This window comes from Eurypyga helias, unplaced genomic scaffold (genome assembly GCF_000690775.1).
Source record: "Eurypyga helias isolate BGI_N326 unplaced genomic scaffold, ASM69077v1 scaffold14061, whole genome shotgun sequence".
NCBI lineage: Eukaryota > Metazoa > Chordata > Aves > Eurypygiformes > Eurypygidae > Eurypyga > Eurypyga helias.
The window spans coordinates 1-19,599 of NW_010232828.1; the positions used below are offsets into that span (position 1 = coordinate 1).

Genomic DNA, 19,599 nt, shown 5'->3' on the forward strand with positions numbered 1-19,599 from the left:
TTTCTTTAAAAAAAAAAAATCAAAAGCGTGTATATTGTTTCCATCATTTCCAGCATTCACTTCATGCTGTTTTATGACCTCTTCATCTTTGCAGCTGCAGCCAGCATCCTCACTGCTCTCGACCCAGCAGCCGGGAGGGAGCAGGGATATTGCTTGATTTCCATACGCCACATCCCGATAGCTAGCGATCCTTCAGGAACGAACTTCAACAGAGCCACGTTTCCTCGCCCTACAGCCCGGCGACCACCCCGTCTCAACACAAACCGATCAAATTAATCTTGCAAACGCTTGGAGAACCCGGAACTCACTTAACGCTTGGAACCCGCAAGGGGCGAAGGCAAGGACGGACACGTGCTTCCTCCAGCCGCGCGCCGACCTACTCCACGTTGAGCTTTGTTTTTATGTTCATGGCTGCCAGCTCCGCCACAAAGTAACGGAAAACGTGGGGCACAGGGACCACCTCGATGGTGTCCACCTCGCTGCAGACGGAGCAGGAGTACCTCCTGCTCCTCGTCAGAGAGGAGGAGTGCGGCAGTTTGTCCAGTATGGGAGACGTCATGCTGCCGCAGCTCATGCAGACGTAGGCCGTGGAGCCGTCGGAGCAGTTGAACAGGCGGTCTTGCAGCAAGAAGGACGTGCCGTGAGCCAGCAAAGCGTCACGCTCCATCTCACCGAAGCGAATCCCGCCTTCCACATTCCTCCCCTTGACGGGTTGGTTGGTGACGGCGTCTCGGGGCCCCGTCGTCCTCACCTGGAACTTGTCTGAGACCATGTGGCGCAGGCGCTGATAGTACACCACTCCCACAAAGATCTCCGCCTCCAGCTCCAGGCCGCTGATGCCGCTGTACATCTTTTCCGTCCCAAAGAAGTTGTAACCTGCGCTCGCTAAAGTCTCGCCGAAGTATTTCAAAGCGGAGTTCTTCTCCGTGAAGGTGAAGGGAGTGGCGTCGTAGGAGACGCCGTGCAGCGCCGCCGACTTCCCCGCCATGCTCTCAATTAACATCCCAATGGTCATACGGGAGGGAAAGCCGTGAGGGTTGAAGAGGATGTCTGGAACCATCCCGTTCTCTGTGAATGGCATATCCTCGACTGGCCAGAGCTGGCTCAGGATGCCCTTCTGCCCGTGACGGCTGGCAAATTTGTCTCCGATGGTCGGATTCCGGGGAACCCTCACGGTGATGCAAGCCTTCTTGAATTTCCCAGTGCCACGATCGTTACTGCATAACCTGACGTTGTCTACGATGCCGACTTCCTTATTCCTGTGTAGGTAGGAAAAACAATCACAGCAAAGGTGTCAGATGCACTGATTTTTAGCTAGGAAAGGCAAAGAAAAAACCTAAACCATTTAAGTCTCATAAAGCGCCCTGGGAGGGCCGGAGAGCAACACTGCTCCTGAAAAATACTATGCAGCAGCAAGGGAAATCAGACTGCGTAAGAAGTAGGGCAAGGAAGCAGGACAGAGGCATCACACGAGTGCCGCTCGTTTGCCTTTTCTAATGCTAGAAACACAGCTACAGCGCTCAGGTGATGAGGTCACGTGCCCCCCACCATGTAGAATAAAGGTAACTTCAACCTGGGTCATCTGTATCGCGCTTTATCTGACCAACCGCATCCCAGTGCCGCTTGTTTTAAGGTGGCAGCAGCCCCTCTCCCTACCCCCAGTAAATTCACACCTTGGCAGGATTCCAAAAATAAAGAACCAGGTTCTGGAGGGATGCTCGGCGCAGAAAGGGAAGGCACAGCGTGAGCTGAGAGGGCTTTGCCAACGAGCGCCTCGCTCAGGGACGTGCTGCTGCTTCTCCCGATGCACCCCCAGCCCCCAGGTTCCGCGCGCTGCGTGTCTGCTGCAGCCTCAGCCGTGGTTACAGAGCTTCCAGCCCAAACTCTCCGCCCCTTCTGGAGAGGATGGCTACGAAATAGGTTTTGTGCCATGGTCAGGCCGGTTACTGTTCTCCTTTGAAGTCCTAAGGGACAGAATGTTGGCAGAAGGACTGTATCCAAGTTTTGCTTCGGTTTCAAAGCCATTGTTTTGCCATGCTCAAGTGGAACCAGGGTACAGGCCATCACAAAAAAACCCCACCCACCCAAAACTGTGCTTCCTAAGCCTCTTCCAAGCTTGTTCAAACTTTTAAGTCAAAGCCTTTGCCCTCCCTTTCTTCCCAGCCGCGGGTAAGATCTAGCAGTGGATGCAGCACCCAGGACAGCAGGGAGAACCCCCTCTTAAGGGTCTCTGGGGCACACAGGGGCAGGAGCCAACACCAAGAGCTGGGAATCTCATCTCTCTGGTTTTTAAGTTCCTCAAAATGGTATCTATTTTGGACCAAGAATGAACAAACGCTGAATGATACAGAGGCAAAACAGCTTTCTAGGTAAGGAACCTGAAACTAAGGCCTGGCTGGCACGGGAGAGCCGGGGAGCAGGAGTGTGGGGTGGGAGATGCCAGAGGGATTCACAAGTGTAAGGAAAAGGCCGAGCTGACAGACCCACGTGCCAGATCTCTGGGCGCTGCTCTACCACCAGGACAACTCATTCCGCGTGCCCAGAGCAGTCTCTGCAGCGCAGCCAAGGCACCCCCTCCTACAGAGTCATCAACAGCAGCTTTCCCAGCGATGCCAGTCATGGCGTTACCCAAACGCTTCTCACGCTAGCTCGCCTTCACAAGGCGAACAACGACAGGGCAATACCCTCACTCTGTCAGTGCTGTAGAGAAACGCAGGCAAGGCCTCAAGTTGCACGGACAACTGGGAGCGAGGGATGCATTTAAATGTATCAAGTTTTCGCAATGTTTTTGCTTCCCTTTCCGGAAAGTGGAGGGTTTTAATTAAAGCCCCAGCAGCCTTCCTTCTTTCAACTCAAGTTCCCAAATCTTACAAGACTTATCCCCAAAATATTCCAAGGGAGGAGAGGGAGGGGTGTATAGTTGATACATTTTGATATTCTAGCAGTTGGGAAGCTGCAAGTTTAACAAAAACGTTAACAATGGACTCCTAATCCTGTAACAACTTTTCTTACAAGGTTTTCTGGCAGGTCTCTGGGACGAGGCACTGTTTTGGGTTGCTGTTTGGTGTTTCTTTCGGATTTTTGGACAGAACACCTTATGAGAGTTAACAAAAAGCTATAGAAAATGACTGCGGGGGATGGGCAGATGAACAGCCTTTGGGAGACAGCAAAAATATCTGCAACGTCTTTCTGTTCACTGGTCTCGGATTCTCCTCCTGAGGTAAGTCAGGCTCTGCAGCATGCACTGGCTTGGAGAACAGCCAGGATACATGTGTGGGAGTCACCTACAACATGAATTTCACCCTCTGTCAAGCCACAGACATGACCACGTGACGAGCAAAGGGAACACCTGGAGGAAAAGATCCTGCAGCTCATCAGGGCCAACGGCTCTCAGGCTGCTCACCACCGCGTGGGAGGAGCCAGGAGAGACAAGCTGAACTTACGGATAGTACACAGTGAAGGTCTCCCCTGTGCTGAGGTTCATGAAGCTGTAGAAGGGGTCCCCAGGCTGTAGGATAGAGCCAACAAAAGGCAGTCCGTCGGCATCCAACTTCTCCGTAAGGTTTGGATCGCCAGGCTTGACGCCAAATACTAAATTATCACCTGCCCTGCTGGCTTTAAGGGAAAGGTCAATACTCTCCATCTTGATAACACTTCCATAGGCAAACCCTCTCTGCCAGGAAGACTTGTTCACAATCTGAAAGAAGAAACAAAGGCCTGTTAAAGACCTGCTAATAACTTCAACAAAGAAAGCATTTATATTCTGATCTGATGCCTTCCTAAACAGCCTCCCAGCAAGTCATTGTTCCAAAAGGCCCAAACCTCCTGCAACTCCAGTATTTTTCAATGCTGAAGGCCCACTGCCCTACACAAGGGAGCTCTGCTCTACTCCTGGTACCTCCAGCATTACCTGCAGCAACACTGAACTGGTGCGCTGCTGTTTGCCCTAACAAAGCTTGTGGACTAGCAGAAGTAGAAAGCAGGCTCTTCTCAGCAGGGTACCACCCTTCTTCCCAGCCCCCCAAACCAAATTCCTTTACAGGACAGCAGGATTCCCTCCTTTTGGTGGCTTACCATTGCATCTTCCATGTCATAGCCGCTGTAGGAGATGACAGCCACAATTGAATTGGTGCCGATCGGATAGCTGTCCATGCCGTAGTAGTCATACATGCTGGGCCGCACCAGAGGGCTCTGGGGAGTGTGAAGGTGGTACAGCTTGTTGTCTGAGCGGTCCTTGTAGTTATAAACTGGAAACCCCATGGTCTGCTTTCCTATAAAGAAAGTTGGATTTATTCAGGAATAATTAGAAGTTAATCTATGTTTCACCCTCCATGTATCTTGTTAAGAAGAAACCTGGAAATACAATTTAAAGGGATTATCAATCTTAAAACCCTTGGAATTTAATAATTGCCTTAAGACCAGCTACAATAGTTCCTGTGAACCACGCCACTCAATTCCTTTCATGGCATTTCAGAAGGATTATTTGTAATTTTGAGCCTTTTCTGCATGTTCAAAATCTCCAATAAGGCTGGTGTAGTGGTTTTTGGTATTGTTTGGGGTCCCCCTCCCCGAGTTTCCCACAGGGAGGCACAACTTATATATTTCCAGGCCAAAACCCATTGGCTTCTGCAGCATAAATACACTGTCAAGGCAAACACGTTTTGAACAGTCATACTGGTACGTTCAGAAAAGTATGAAAAAGTGGTTGCACCTCAGCTGATTAAAACCTCACGTACACACCCTACCCCAACTTCTTTCAGACACGCAAATAAATTAATTAAAACCTTTGTCAAGTAGTTGTCAGAAAACAAAGCAACCCTGTTGCCACAGTGCTGTATTACTATCTTGCAACAGATGCCTGTAGCGAGTGTCCTCTCAACAGCTGCAGCATCAAGAACAGCCGCTCCCTGCAAGCAGGTGGCACAGAAACCTCACACTAACTGCTGCAGAGCATCTGCCGTAGCGACCGCTCACAAGTAGGTTAACCTCCGCCGGTTGTGGGGACCAGAGGACTGCTGGCGGCACAGTTGTCAGACACCAACACCACCACACAGCTGGGTCAGTGCCCTTCACTTGTCTATATGATTAACAACATCTAATTAGAATCACAGAACGGTTTGGGTTGGAAAGGACCTTACAGACCATCTAGTTCCAACCCCCCTGCCATGGGCAGGGACACCTTCCACTAGACCAGGTTGCTCAAAGCCTCATAATTCAATTAAATCAAATTAAATAATTAAAAAAAACCCCCCAAAACCCACAAAAAAACCCCAAAAAACAAGCAAAACTTACTAGAGGCTTAAGGAAGGCAACACAAGTGCAACAACCTAGAACTGCCCACTGGAAGGCAGCCAGCATGATAAACCTGATTTCCTTCACTTCGCCATGAACAAAGAAGGCTGTTAGTCAACCTCAGAGCTGAAACAACAGCTGGGAAGAGCTGTTATGTGGGAATGCGGGGAGACATACTGGAATAGACACGCAAGAGAGATTTTTCCCTCTCCCTTGTTCAGGAACTTGCAGTGTTAGGTACTACAGCACTTACCCATCTGGCACTGGTACATGTTTCGTGGACTTTGGTTGTGGTCGGAGAAGGGGATGAGGTTGGCCACCACGCTCAGAATGCTGTGAGGGAAGAGCTCCTGGTGCGTGCTCACTCCTGGCACCACCTCTGACTCCAGCGAGGCCACGTTCATGAAGATCTGCAAGCCCCAAATCGGACAATGCTTGTTTTCTTCCTTCTTTTAAAGGGAAGGAAGCAAACCAAAGCTGCCTCCAATGTCTTTATCCATGTCAGTTTTAGCTGTGGTCCTTGTCTGCACCTCAGTGTATGAGCAGGCAAGAAGAATATCAGAGAGCTGTTAAACTAGCTGTCACGATGACAGACCAACGGCAAAGGAAAGCAAATCTGGAAATACAGAACTGCAGTACCAGGCCCTCTTTCCTGTCTCCCATTTTTATTGTTCCAAATGGGTGAGTTCCCTGGCAATCCACTGCTGGGCTGCCCACGGGCAATTTGGAGAACGTGACATGACACAAGATGAGACAGTGCGCACGGGACAGCAGTCTGCCTCCAAAGCTTCTTTAAATCAATACCGTGAGCAGATTTCAACATCTCAAAAAGGTCCCTACAGTCCATCTAAGACTTTTACCAGAAACCAATTAGCAGGAGGTGAGAAAACCCTTTTGTTGAAGAGAAAACTCTTCAACACACGCTCCTTATGTCCCAAGCTCAGCTCCTTTCACAAATACTTTCCACAACATCGTTTTTGATTCTGGGTACTTCTGTAACAGTCAGCGCTTTATAACGGAAATACTCAACCCCCACCTGTTCCAGAGTACCAATCCATTCATTCCTTCCATAGAACAGGTTTTTGACGGGCCGCACCATCCGGCAAGGGGTAGTGAAAATGAACAACCCAGGATACAGACTGGGTTTTCCTGTCTTTGGGATAAGGACCACTTCTGCCCGCGCAGGAAATCTCTTCTCTTGTGTTATCTGTTTGTGCAAAGAAATACCAGTTTAGAAACACGAACCAACCCTGGTTTAGTTAAGCCGTATCCAAGAGGCTACACAATGAAAATGCCAGTCATGGCTGTAGCTACTAGTATAAAACAGTGGAGAAAAGATTTTAAAACTACTAGAAAAATCTCCACCGAGGAAAGAACAGAATATGTCTATCATACCTTTTGCAAGAACAAGTTTTTCTAAAAAGGAGGACTTCATAAACCAGCAAACCAAACAGAATCCCACTCCAATCCTAACATACAGCCAAAGGTAACTTATTGGGTCAGATTAATAAAGGAAGTTCAAAAAGAGTTCCAAACATGCCTATTTTTGACCACCAGATACTGAGGATGTTTAGGTAAGAAACATTTCAAACAGGACAACCTTGAAACGGCGGAGGGTTTCAGCAATCTCCGGAGCCAGCTCCCACTCTACCCAGCCCACCACAGCGCCATCCAACACAACCCTGTAACACTCCGTGTAAGGCTTGCTCGGAGTCGCATCAATGGGGGTGACACCTGTGAGAAGAGGGGGTTGGTAGAAGGAACAGCCGAAACAGCAAACAAAACACAGAAGTTATTTCTGCAGGAAGCCTCAATCCACACCAAAAAGCTTCCCAAGACATCAAAAGATTCTGACCTATAGGGCAAAGCTGCAGATTACTTAATGGAAAAATTAAACTGTGCATAACTAAGAATGCCATTCCCCTCCCCATTTTTCTGACTGAAATAAGGGTTCCCATGATTGTGGTAATCACAAGTGAGCTGCAGTTCAATTCCAGTCACCAGCAGCACTAGATAGCCACTCTTTGGTCCAATTTCTTAGAGCTTGCACCGCGCAGTTCCTTGTGCTTAAGTGAACATCTTCACTCGACAGCGCACAGCCAGGAGACATTTACACTGAACTTTACACTCCGCAAAAGGCTGACGCGTCCGCGTAAGCAACGCGGTACCTACCACGAAGCAGAAGCACAGTAAGCACGGGTTTAACTTCATTTCACCATCTCAAGTTAACCATGTACAGTGATGATATCTGGAGAAACTTTCACAGATATAGGTTTGAGGGCAGAAAGCTAAAAGGGATGACCGCTTCGTTACACAATCAAGCCAGTAAAACATACCTAGGGAACATAACAAAGGTGGGATATGTGTCACGGGCACCATCTCCGTCACTATTTCGCACACAGCTGTCATGTGGTTCATCAGGCCGCAGGGTTCTCCATCTGGGGTGTCCACAGGGCACAGGAACCCCCAGGACTCGGGCAGCAGCTTGCGGACAGTTGTAGTTCTCATGTGGGAAAATGCTGCCCCTCTGTGTATGCAGCGGAAGTGGGAAAGGTAGCGAATGAAATTCAGCTTGTCTCCCACCACACACAGACCGCTGGCTTGTAACATGCCCAGGCCTTGGGAACAAAATTGAGATGTATGTCAGGACATCACCTGCTTTAACAACTGAAGTATGATGTTACAAGGCAGCTTCTTATTTTTTCACTGACAAGCCCTAAAGTTGCTCACACAGGATCCCAACGACAGAAGGCGCATGGGCTGCTGCCCATGCACAAGCAACTCAGTGACCTGCAAGAGGCCCAGAGGTTTTAAATTCCAAGCTATTGCTTAAAATCCAACTCCTTTTAGAAATGTGTGCAAGTCATTCCCAGTGAAGCAACTTGGGGATTTGCAGCTGGTACTTTTTACTGGAATTCTGCAGCCTTCCAATCTCATTCAGTTTTCTAGGAGCCATTCCAGCACACCACCATCACACTGGACACTTCAGGGAAGTGCCAGGTAAATATGAAGTATACATTAGTGAAGCAGTTTCGCTCCATTTAAGCTCACATGACCGATGAGGCAGTGCTGGTAAACAAACACCCCTTCTCTGTCTTCCACTGCACCTTCTAAGAAGAAATAATCTTTGGGAAAACAAATCAAAGAATGTCTGCTGTTTTGGACAATGCTAAGTTTAGTTTCTCAACTACTCATCTGGGTAGAGGCTTTGCCTTAATAACTGACCTGTTCTATGCCACGTGTAAAGTCTACGCTTGAGGAGAAATCCTGCCTTTTTCCTCAACTACCCCCTTTTGCTCAAACCACTTCCATGAATTCAGTTGCAGTGCAGGATGTCTGCACACAAGCAGTTGTTTTCCGTTAAGACCTCAGTTTTCTGTTGTTTCTCATTCTGTTTAGCAGGGAGAAAAAAAAAAAAGGCTTCCTGAGCCTGAAGTTACCGGTTTTAGATCGCAAGTTGCCAGTTGCAAGAAGATACTCAAATGGCTTGGTGAAGTCTGTTGCCAGGCTGAATGCCTTCACCAAGCCGTCTGCATTTATGCTGAGATCTGCCTTCTCCGCTCTTTTCTCCAAAACGAACTTGACAGATTGCAACCAGTTTTCAAGCCTCTCCTATGGTTTACAAGTGAGAGATTTAAATTTAAAACAGGAAAATGAAGGCTCAAATTAGAACATCGCACCAGTTGCCTATGCTACAGAAATCCCCTGAAATCGGCAGCATGGACAACTTTTATTGAAGTGGCAGTTTTCCAGCTGCATTTCCCACAAGGACTTCATTTTATCAAAATGCGGACGGTACCACGCCAACGCAGATCCGCAAGGAAAATACCCATCCAACAGCTTAGCAATCACTTCCACCCAGAGGGGTGATGAGCCTGGCATACACAGAACAGTAATGGAATTTCATAAAGAACAAACAAAACCCAAACCAGAAATTGTACCTGTCCTCTGACTACAAGAATAACCCCACTAATTAGCCTGCTAAATACAGTGACGAAGTAAACCCATGTTACGGAGTAAGTTTAGATACCAAAACTTGGAGGCCATGGACAGACCGTATTTAAATGTTGCTGAGACAATCGGAGACAGTGAACTGGATTTTCATTTTAACTGTAATTTTATCACTGCTGTGCTCTTGGATACTATATAACAGCAGGGAAAAGTCCATATGATAGAATCATAGAATGGTTAGGGTTGGGAAGGGACCTTAAAGATCAGCTAGTTCCAACCCCCCTGCCATGGGCAGGGACACCTGCCACTAGACCAGGTTGCTCAAAGCCTCATCCAGCCTGGCCTTGAACACTTCCAGGGATGGGGCATCCCCAGCTTCTCTGGGCAACCTGTGCCAGTGCCTCACCACCCTCTCTGTGAAGAATTTCTTCCTGATTTCTAATCTAAACCGCCCCGATTTCAATTTGTACCCATTACCCCTTGTCCTATCACTACAAACTCTTGTAAAAAGTCCTCTCTCAGCACCCTTGTAGGCCCCCTTCAGACACTGGAAAGCTGCAATGAGGTCTCCTCGGAGCCTCCTCTTCTTCAGGCTGAACAAGCCCAATTCTTGCAGCCTTTCGTCATAGGAGAGGTGCTCCAGCCCTCTGATCATCTTCGTGGCCTCCTCTGGACTCGCTCCAAGTGGTCAATATCCTTCTGATACTGAGGGCTCCACAGGTGGACGCAGCACTCCAGGTGGGGTCTCACCAGAGCAGAATACAGGGGCAGAATCACCTCCCTCGACCCAACAACACTTGGAGCTCTTAGTGAAAATCCACAGAATACAGCCACGCTGTGCCCACCGTATGCTCTAGTCTATTTAGGATCCTTGCATCCACAAAAGGGGCTGTTCACTCACTCCCCTGCTCATCTGACAGGGCCAGGCCAGAAAGCAATCCTTTCTGCTTCTTGGTGGCAGTTCCATATAGCACTAAAAGTGCTTCACAGAACTTACTTTCTATTTCTAAACTCACTGAAACCACTCAAGTAGTAGAGAGGTTTTAGGAGTCTTTCAACAAAACAATGCTAAAGAAAATTCAGGCTAAAACAGAAAAGAATGGTTAAAAAAAGAGTTATCTAAAGGTCAGGGAAGTATCTTTGCTTGAGGACAGGAACTACTATTCCACAATGATTTTCATGGGATAGTTAAGCTTCTGAACAGGAATACTTTCCTACCAGCACCCTAAAATGAGGAATCTCGAGAAATAAACTGAATTCATATTGAATTGTAACAGATTAGGAAACTGTTTTTACCTCATCGGTAATAAATTAACTGTGTAAGTCTGAAGCATGCCATCAGCTTCCTGAGCCGCAAAGAAATTCAAAGATCAGAGAGTGATGACAATATCATGAATCAGCACTTCCGGAAGATGGGGGGGGGCAGGGTGCTGCAGCTATTTTTTTCCTCACATTTGCCACGTGAAACAGCAGCGACGCCAGCACAAGGCAGATCTTTATCACTCCCATATCAACTGGTATGACAGAAGCATGCTGTTTCAAACCCCTTTTCAAACACCAGAAGGATGGTTATTCACAGGCTTAAACACACTTAAGACCTTACCTTTAAAAACATAAGGAAAAGCTGTCCTGGGGTAAGCACTTCCTGATTCATCAGACTGTCCGGATTATCCTCCATGCACTCCCCTTTGGCAAAAGCATACAGCTTCCGGGCCATCATACAAAGCAGGTAGAACTTTTCAGTTCTGTTTGTCAGGTGGATGCAGATGCACTTGCTGGAGGAGGAGAAAGAAGGAGGACAACTAACACCGTCTCTTCATGCTAGCTGTTTCCCCTGAATAATCACAAACCAAAAGTTCTGGCTAAACAGCCAAACAAGGCACAAGCTTTTCCAGTTGCCCTGACCGTTACATGAAAATGCCAAGAAATAAAAATTCAAAAAACCCCAGAGACTAAGCTGAAAAACGACCAACGTGTCTTTTTAAGGGGCTAGTTCTGTAAACGGTACGTACCTGATGGATTCGACGAAGGCGAACCTTGTGAAAGTATGATTTTTACACACTAAACGCGCTTTGAAGTATTCGGTTTATGTAAGCAGATATTTCCATCAAGACCACCCAACAGATGAGTTTTGCATGTTATTTTACAGTAGCTATGACACCAATCACCTATCCACATACATGCACCCCACCCCAAATCTGAGCTGGAAACTAGTAGCAAACCATGAAAACATTTCTGTTAACACTATCCATATCCTGCCACACCAAGTCCAAATCTCCACTGCTATCAACCCACGTGTGGAAACCTGTGGGCTGAACAACACCCTAGTACAAGGGAAAAGGGAAGCCACACCTAATTCCCACTAAAGCTGATCCAAGACACTTGGGATCACTTGCTCTCCAAGACAGAAATGCAATAGTCTTCCGTCAGCACGCAACCGTTTTTTCCGCTTTTCCCTTCTGCTCTACACTGCCCTCTGCTGAAGCCTTCACAACTTCCCTGCAAAGCAAGACGGCACCCCAGGCAGGCTCCGTGTCCTGTTACGGTTCCAGCACTCTCACACCCCAAATAACGTTTTCACTATTCCTCCTCTTCTCCCTCCTCAGCTGAGGAAAATAAGGTGTACAGCACTTACCAGAGGGAAAAAACACCCAACAAAACAACGACCCACAAACCAACCCAGCCCCCCCCCGAATATTTAGAACTAAGAAAACCAGAGTAGTTTCAACTTTCTTAAAATTATCCACTCATCAGTACAAAGTCCTGTGCTTTCAGCTCATCTATGGACTTTTAAGTGCCCCCCCTGAAGCACCTGCAGGTTGCTTTTGTGTTTCCAGCCACCCGACCACCCCCTAGTTACAAGTACTCCAAGTCTTGGCCACCCCAAATGATCCTTTTCATGTGCTAAAAAACCTCCTAAAGTGAAAACACCTACTTTACCAGAAAAAGAAACCAGTTGAATGACTCTCTCACTGACAGTCTCAAGGTCAGCTCCTCCATTCCCTTCTAACTTACTCCATGGAAGAAGCAAGATTTTAAAAGTATCTAATTTCTACCATTTTAAAAGATAAATGTCATTCTCATCATAGTTGCCTACCATAATGTGAAACTGATAAAAGTGCCACAAATAGCTGTATTTCCATTCAACAAATAGAGCCTCAAGCAGTCACAGACCTAGCTTTAACCTTCTCTTCCCTAAATTTTAATATTCATGTTTTTCATCAAATACATCTGAAAATCATATCTAAATAACTGATACACTCTCCTGAAACCGTTCTGGGGGATACTTGTGTCAACCCATTAAAATACATATTTCTGGACACCACAAAACCAAATTATCATAATATCCTGGAATCCCATCAAACACTGGCCACTGGCTATCATTTTATAAATGCCTGTGAAAACCATAACAAAGTGTGATGTCATACGGCAGAGCACTCTTAAATCTGCCTCTAGTTTCAATGCAATTACACCCAGTCACACCCCTCTGCATGCATACACACATACTTCAAGATGAAATCCGCAGCCTGTTCATTGCTGTACCACTCAGGAAGATTAAGTTTTATTCTGAAGCTCTTTCCCAGGTATTCAAGGACGTTTTTCTGTGTAAAACAGCCTGCCTCCACTACCGCTCTCATCATCTCGGTAGCACAGTTCACATAAAAGGTGTCACCTTCCTTTCCTCTGACCAACTCCTCAAAAATCTGGTAGTCTGAGAAATTAACTAGTGCCTGCAAGACAGAAGTGTATCAGATCAGAACAACCAAGCCATAGCAACATCTGTCCATAAAACACAGCAAAAGAACTAGGGCACCTCACTGATTCAGGTTTTCAGTCCTCTGGAAATACCCTTCCACCACGCAAGCTGAGAAACACTGTGGGGTTGAGGTGCTCAGAGAGTAGGGCAGGGGATATTGATATCCTGATGATGATCACAAGTAGCCTCAATCCAATGAGACCCTTGGAAAAAAGCAAACTTGCACCCTCTAAATGAAGAGGCTTCTCTTGTTTAGACTTACTAATATTTTTACAGAATGAGCTCACTCAGAAACATGAATTCAATTCACCATTGTCTCAAACTGCTACTTATTCTCATAGAATCACAGAATGGTTTGGGTTGGAAGGGACCTTAAATACCATCTAGTTCCAACCCCCCTGCCATGGGCAGGGACACCTGCCACTAGACCAGGTTGCTCAAAGCCTCATCCCGCCCGGCCTTGAACACTTCCAGGGATGGGGCATCCACAGCTTCTCTGGGCAACCTATTCCAGTGCCTCACCACCCTCTCCGGGAAGAATTTCTTCCTGATATCCAAACTAAACCTCCCCACTTTCAATTTAAACCTGTTACCCCTTGTCCTGTCACTACAGGCCCTTGTAAAAAGTCCCCCTCAGTTTCCTAGTAGGCCCCCTGCTCATGCAAATTCAGTGTTCTTAGCTCTTGGTGTTATAATGGCTTACTAGTCGTTTCCTTACGTCAGGGTATAAGCAAGTATGTTGTCCACCACTGACTTCTGTATACACTTCCAAACATGCCTCATCTTTAAGTAAACTGTTTATTCATCACTTTTATGTAGGTTTCAAAAAGTTCAGGAAAAGTTGAAGGCTGCATGAAAAAGGCCCTAAGGTAGATTTCTTTATGAAAGGGGGCAAAGTAAGGTCAGTTCTGCTGCTTGGTAATCATAATATATATGATATGAAAGCAGCCAGAGCACGTGCTGCCTCTCGTCCAACAGAGGAGAACACTGGGATAACGACACAGTGGGATAATGAGAAGAAACCAGAATTATCTGCCAGTGGGGCTGCAGCAGCAGCCTGCCACAGCGGGACCTGGGCAGGAGGTTCCATGGTGCAGGGAACTAGTACAGAACTGAGCTTGATCGATGCAGGGGGGGTGCAAACTCATAGAAAGCGAGTACTTACAGAAGAGTTGGAACTTCAGACCACACAGCCTGCTCATCCTGAGATCTCATGAGCTATCAGAATGTTTTGGAAGAAGTTCTTCCCGGAGAGGGCGGTGAGGCACTGGCACAGGTTGCCCAGAGAAGCTGTGGATGCCCCATCCCTGGAAGTGTCCAAGGCCAGGCTGGATGAGGCTTTGAGCAACCTGGTCTAGTGGAAGGTGTCCCTGCCCATGGCAGGGGGGTTGGAACTAGATGGTCTTTAAGGTCCCTTCCAACCCAAACCATTCTATGATTCTATGACCAGAAAGTCACATGCACTTCCTTTGCATATTAAAACAACAGGTAACCAGCTACTTTAGTAACTGCTTTTGTTGAAACAGAAGTTGAAAAGCATTGAAGAAAATGTGAAATGCATTGTGCAACAGCAACACAGCAGGTGGAAAGAAGATACAAAATCACCGAGGTCGATTTACACGATGCCTCCAACATGTAGTGCCAGAGGCCTCTTCCTTGCTCCAGCACTTAGATGCTGTAGGTGAAGCACAGGGCTGGAGAACTCTGGCTCTGCTACTAGAGACAGCATCCTTTTAGAGGAGCAGTTTGAAAGTCTTGGCTCAAGTAAAACTTTTGCCTGCTACCCAAATAACAATTTACATCCATCAAGCATGCTCAAATAGATCCTTCCAGACCTTCATGGCTTCCAGGTCCTATCGCAAACATTTTATTTTTCTCCTTAAAAATGAAGCCAGTTCATGGGTTTACTTTTAGATGGGAGGACCTGACTTTAAGGATGTGAGTGTTGTTCACTCACTGAACACTCATCTGTCATTCTGTTTTGTCAATATTCCTGAGATCTTCCCGGCAGACTCTTACACTTTACAAGAGCTGTTAGTCCAGAGCATTCATAAGCAAAAAGCCATGAAACCCTTGCATAACTTTCCCCACCTCTCCTGACCCCGCACACACTGCTGCTGCCAAGTGTTACATTACAGGCACAGGTTTGGACGACAGTTCTTCAGACAGTAGAGGAAGGATGAATGAAAATACTTAATATGGAATTAGCTTCTCATTACTTAAATAAAAATGCTTAGCAAAACTTGTGTGTTTATTCAACACAGAAAGCACAAGCATTAGCTATTTACCTTCAGAGCAAACCCCAAGGGAAGGAAGAACAACTCTTTCTGAAAAATGAAATTCACCATGATGCAACCATTGTCCAAGTAGTGAAGGTTCATATTTATTGCCATGTGCTCATCCTTAACAGAGTGCATCACTACTCCTGCAAAAATCAACAACGCAGAGACCACCGTGAGCTGTACAAAACCAACTGGCTGCATTGCTGTGAGGTGTTCGAGCAGCGAGACAATTAGAGAAAAACTTGGGTACTTCAAGGCTGAGAACACGAGGCAGTTCACCCATTTCAGCACCAGTCTCCCATTCCAGATAAACACACTCAGCTCAACTCAGTTCCTAGCGGACCAATGCCTCGGGACAGCCTGCACACTTGCTGAGAGGCCTGGACGATGCATATAGCTTTTAAGAAAAGGAAAGCCCCAAACCTTAACTATTCTGTCTGTAACTTTAGGTTGTAAGATACAGCAACACGCAACTACTCTTCCTAATTGCACTCTGGCTCATGTTTTCACATCTCTGTGTTTGAGCAGACCACTGCAGCAGAGTTTCCTGGTCCTGTCTCATGCTATACGCTGCAGGACAAAGAAAAATAAACCAAACGGGACTGTTTAAACTGGCACTGCTTCAAAATTAATGTGGAATTACAGTGTGTGCTCAAGCACCATGGTCCAGTCAAATCAGCAACTGGTAAAACCAGAGTTTAAAACTGTAACTCTTCTGCTTTAATTAAATTTTGAGCTCTTTTTACTGAGCATACATGACAAAGGTATGGGGCAGCTAAGAATCTAGTTAATCCGCTTCACATAAATTAAATCTGCCATCTTGAAGTATGGATAAACAAATCCAATGAAAGGAGTTCAGCGGTTTACACTGACTTCTACCCAAGGTAAGGTTTTTGTACACCTTCCACATAACAAAAGCTTACATGCATGCAAGGCCTGGAATAAAATCTCCTTGTTTAGCGTGGGCGGCTGAGACAGCTCCGGACTCATGCTCGTACCGTTACAGTGGTGTTGAACCCTTCTTTTTATATGTAGTAAAAAATATAAACATTATACAAGAGCTACACCAAAACAAACTACCAAAAGTCAGCTATAGATGGTTACTCGGGTTTGTCCTCAAGTAGTTACTAGCAGGATGCTGCAGACAACTGTTCAGCTTACCGTACTCTGTGAAACCAGGGCCTCTGTTTTTCCATTTGTGTCTTGTCATTGCAAGAGGGAAATTTCTCCTGGGCATAATCAGCATCCTAATAACTTTTTCTAAGCCATTAATTATAAAGTAGCCTCCCATTTCCTGGTAGAAGAAAGAAAAAAAAAAATAGTCATTTTACTGTGCTTAGAAAGTCATAACTCAGCATTTTAAGTATCAGGCAGAACTGCACGCATTATGTGTTAACAAACATTTACTGTTTTAAAGACATTGTGTTCAGCACTGCATTTGGAAAGGCTGCACTCATCGTCAGTGACTATTAAATCTAAACATAGCAGACAGTGCAAGGAAAGGGATGCATGCTCCACAATTTAAAGGAAAAAACCCCAAAACCCTGTGTGGCCACTGGAAGGGCTTTGAAGAGCTGACATTAACTTTTTTAATAAATAGCCTGAAGTTCTCATTTTGAGTTTATAAACCAGAGGGATCCTCAGTGCAGAAAACTTTTCTGGTCACACAGAAGCTTAACAATGGTAAATTTACAGCTCCCCGAACAGTGTGGCCTTAGACAAAAAGCGTTTCAGTAGTGAGCAATACAATGAATGAAGGTACAAGCAGCATACGGGGTGTGGCAATACTACACCGTTGTAGATTTTCTTTCTTAGTTTGTCACCCTTTTTGTGAGTGCAAAATACAGCACCAAATAATCCTGTATTTAATTCCCCAGAGCTGACATGCTACTGGAGAGACAAGGAAAAAACTGCAGAGGACAACTGAGAATGAAAATGTCTCTTTCGATGCCTGTTCTCCAAATCTTTGTCTCCAGAGACCCACTCACAGCTCCGTTGCTGGTTAGCAGTTGAGAAGTTGTATGCCAGAACTGTAAGTACCAGCACCAAACAGATCCCTGTATTCAAAGACACCTGTGACAGCAAGCTTTTCAAGATGCTGTATGAAACTAGCATAAATACGGAACATTCAGAGAAAATAACCAGTCAAACTTGAAATAAAATGTAGATGTTCATGTTCTGTAAAGAAAAGCTGGCATGCAGTACTGCTCATGTAAAACGCAGATTTTCCTGACCCACAAAATCCCCGTTACCTCTTCCTCCTCGTGGTGTTTTATGAGCTCTTGCGGAGAAAGATTGTAGAGGTTGCACAGCTTGGACTTCACCATGATTGGAATATACCCCAGGGGATGTTTAATAGTCCCTTGTGGCATGCCATTCACTGCCCAGCTGATGTCAGCCTAAAACAGCACAACGCAAACAGTAAGCAAATTAAATCGCTCTTTTCATCTTTCCTGCTATACTAACTGTACATTTAGTACACACACAACCTGTTGAACAAAATTCTATCACTGTAAAACGGTAGTAATGACAATAAAAAGCAGAACTAGTAGATACATGCATAAAGATTCCTCCATGGAAAACAGTCAACATGGGTTTACAGAAAAAAATTGTACAAGTCCAGAACTAGGTAAAGAAGCTGCTAGTAGAGTGAACAAAATTGGTTAGTCTACTTTGCCTTTCAGACCCTTCCATGGAACAGCCTAAATAAAAAAGGTGGCCACAGGTTATGAAAGAAAACCTCAGAAGTTAAAATGTTAAAGGAAAAAGTAGAAACCAGAAACTGCTCAATGAAAGGACATCCACACTACAAGCCTGCAGAGACCTTTCCCAAGGCTTGTTCACTTAACGTGCTCATGAGTGATCTGGAAAGTGAGAAAAAGGAAATTATTTATGCACAATAACAAGGTCTGGCAGAGGGTGTGCAGAAGGACCCCTTGACTGTAAGACACAAGGTGATAAAATGCATCGTGGGAGCAAATAATCCTAACTTCATATGCACAACAACAGGCTGTAAAAGAGCTGCTGCCCTGCAGGAAAAAAAAACACCGAAATACAAAAAATTGGTTCAACACCTGGCAACAGTTTTTTAACGAGTAAATTGAGTCTTAAGAATTACTAGGAAAGGGAAGGGAAAGGTTACCATGCCCTGCAAAATCCACAGTGGAGCCTTACACTGGAGACCTCTGCGCAGTTCTGGTCTCCAGCTTACGGGTCTCCCTCCCCACCCCCACAGGGGCAGACACTCAGCAGAGCGGGGCTCACTTCTCACCCCGGGGGAAGCGAGGGCTGCGGGAAGAATCTGAAGGAGGGGTGTGTGGTTAAAGGGGAGCACGGTGGAAACAGGGAACACGCTGCTTCCTGCTGTGCAAATGCAGGGAGCGAGAGAGACCAACCGGCCTGTCCAAGCACAAGTTCACCTTCTCATAGGAGGCACAGCAAAATGTTTTGTTGCAACTGTTCCAAGCATTTACACGGGCAAAAAAACAATTAAAGAGGAAAAAAGAAGATGGGAAATAATTCAGGTAAAATAAAGCATTTCGCGGTCACGAAAATCTAACATCCACCGGGAAAATGGCTACAAACAATCTGCAACTGCCCCACTTTCATGTTCAGATAAGATACTGCACTTAAGCCACTTCTATCGCTGTTGGTTGTAATGCTTTGGACAAATTAAACACTAAAATTGTAAAGAAAACACTAAAATTGCAAGGACGTATTCCCTTGCACCGAGTGCCTCATGCAAAAGTACAGCTCAGAGACAACTACACAATTTTAACCGAAGGCAGCATCGGCTGTACAATGCTCTCATGGCGCAAAGGAGAGCATTTGCTGAGGATGCACCTTCTCCTCTTGGCAAATTACAGAGCAGTTCAGAATCACGATGAACGCGTGATGCAGACAGGAGTGATTTAACACCCTGGACTTCTATACCGCAGCAACACTGCTTTTGAAACCCGTGTTCCTGCAGAAACAAAATGCGGGCTGTCACGCTCCCTGGGATAACACAGGCCTCCGAACCCGGCTGGCTGGTTGCAAGGCAGACGTGACAGCAGAGTGGGGTCCCGTGGAAAGGGGCAGTGGAGACGGGCCCCGCTACGAGCTGCTCTGAAGGGAAGTTTGCGCAGAGATACTTCACCGACACCCGGGCCTCCACGCGGGACAGAGCTCGTGGAGATCCCGCAGGCAGGTGAAAGCGGGGAGGGGTCTTTGAGGGAAGCACAGCGAGACGCGCCAAGGGCTCAGCCGGCTTTGCTCCCGGGGACGGGGGGAGGGAAAGGGCAGGCGTGCCGGGCGGCAGGACCCGCCGGCGGCAGC

The 19,599-nt window shown here is 46.4% G+C and overlaps 1 protein-coding gene across 1 annotated transcript; it reads right to left on the reverse strand.

Annotated features, from left to right (window-relative positions):
- Positions 1–376: 376 nt before the first annotated feature.
- Positions 377–17,675, reverse strand: POLR1B (polymerase (RNA) I polypeptide B, 128kDa). Its single transcript, XM_010161527.1, has 13 exons — positions 17,535–17,675; positions 16,444–16,576; positions 15,289–15,425; positions 12,751–12,974; positions 10,847–11,018; positions 8,733–8,904; positions 7,629–7,910; positions 6,893–7,026; positions 6,329–6,499; positions 5,546–5,702; positions 4,075–4,271; positions 3,444–3,697; positions 377–1,259 (listed from the first exon to the last, which is right to left on the reverse strand). The coding sequence occupies exons 1-13, from the start codon at positions 17,652–17,654 to the stop codon at positions 377–379; spliced, it is 3,036 nt and encodes a 1,011-aa protein (XP_010159829.1). The 5' UTR covers positions 17,655–17,675.
- Between the last annotated feature and the right edge of the window lie 1,924 nt (positions 17,676–19,599).

What these genes read in the sequence shown, in the direction of transcription:
- POLR1B (XM_010161527.1), bottom strand. Translation starts at nt 17,654, where the DNA reads ATGCCACAAGGGACTATTAAACATCCCCTGGGGTATATTCCAATCATG. An exon ending in TTTTCCTTATGTTTTTAAAG is followed by an intron (nt 8,905 to 10,846) that starts GTAAGGTCTTAA and finishes TGTAAACCATAG; the next exon opens with GAGAGGCTTGAAAACTGGTT. An exon ending in CATGTACCAGTGCCAGATGG is followed by an intron (nt 4,272 to 5,545) that starts GTAAGTGCTGTA and finishes CTTTCTTTATAG; the next exon opens with GAAAGCAGACCATGGGGTTT.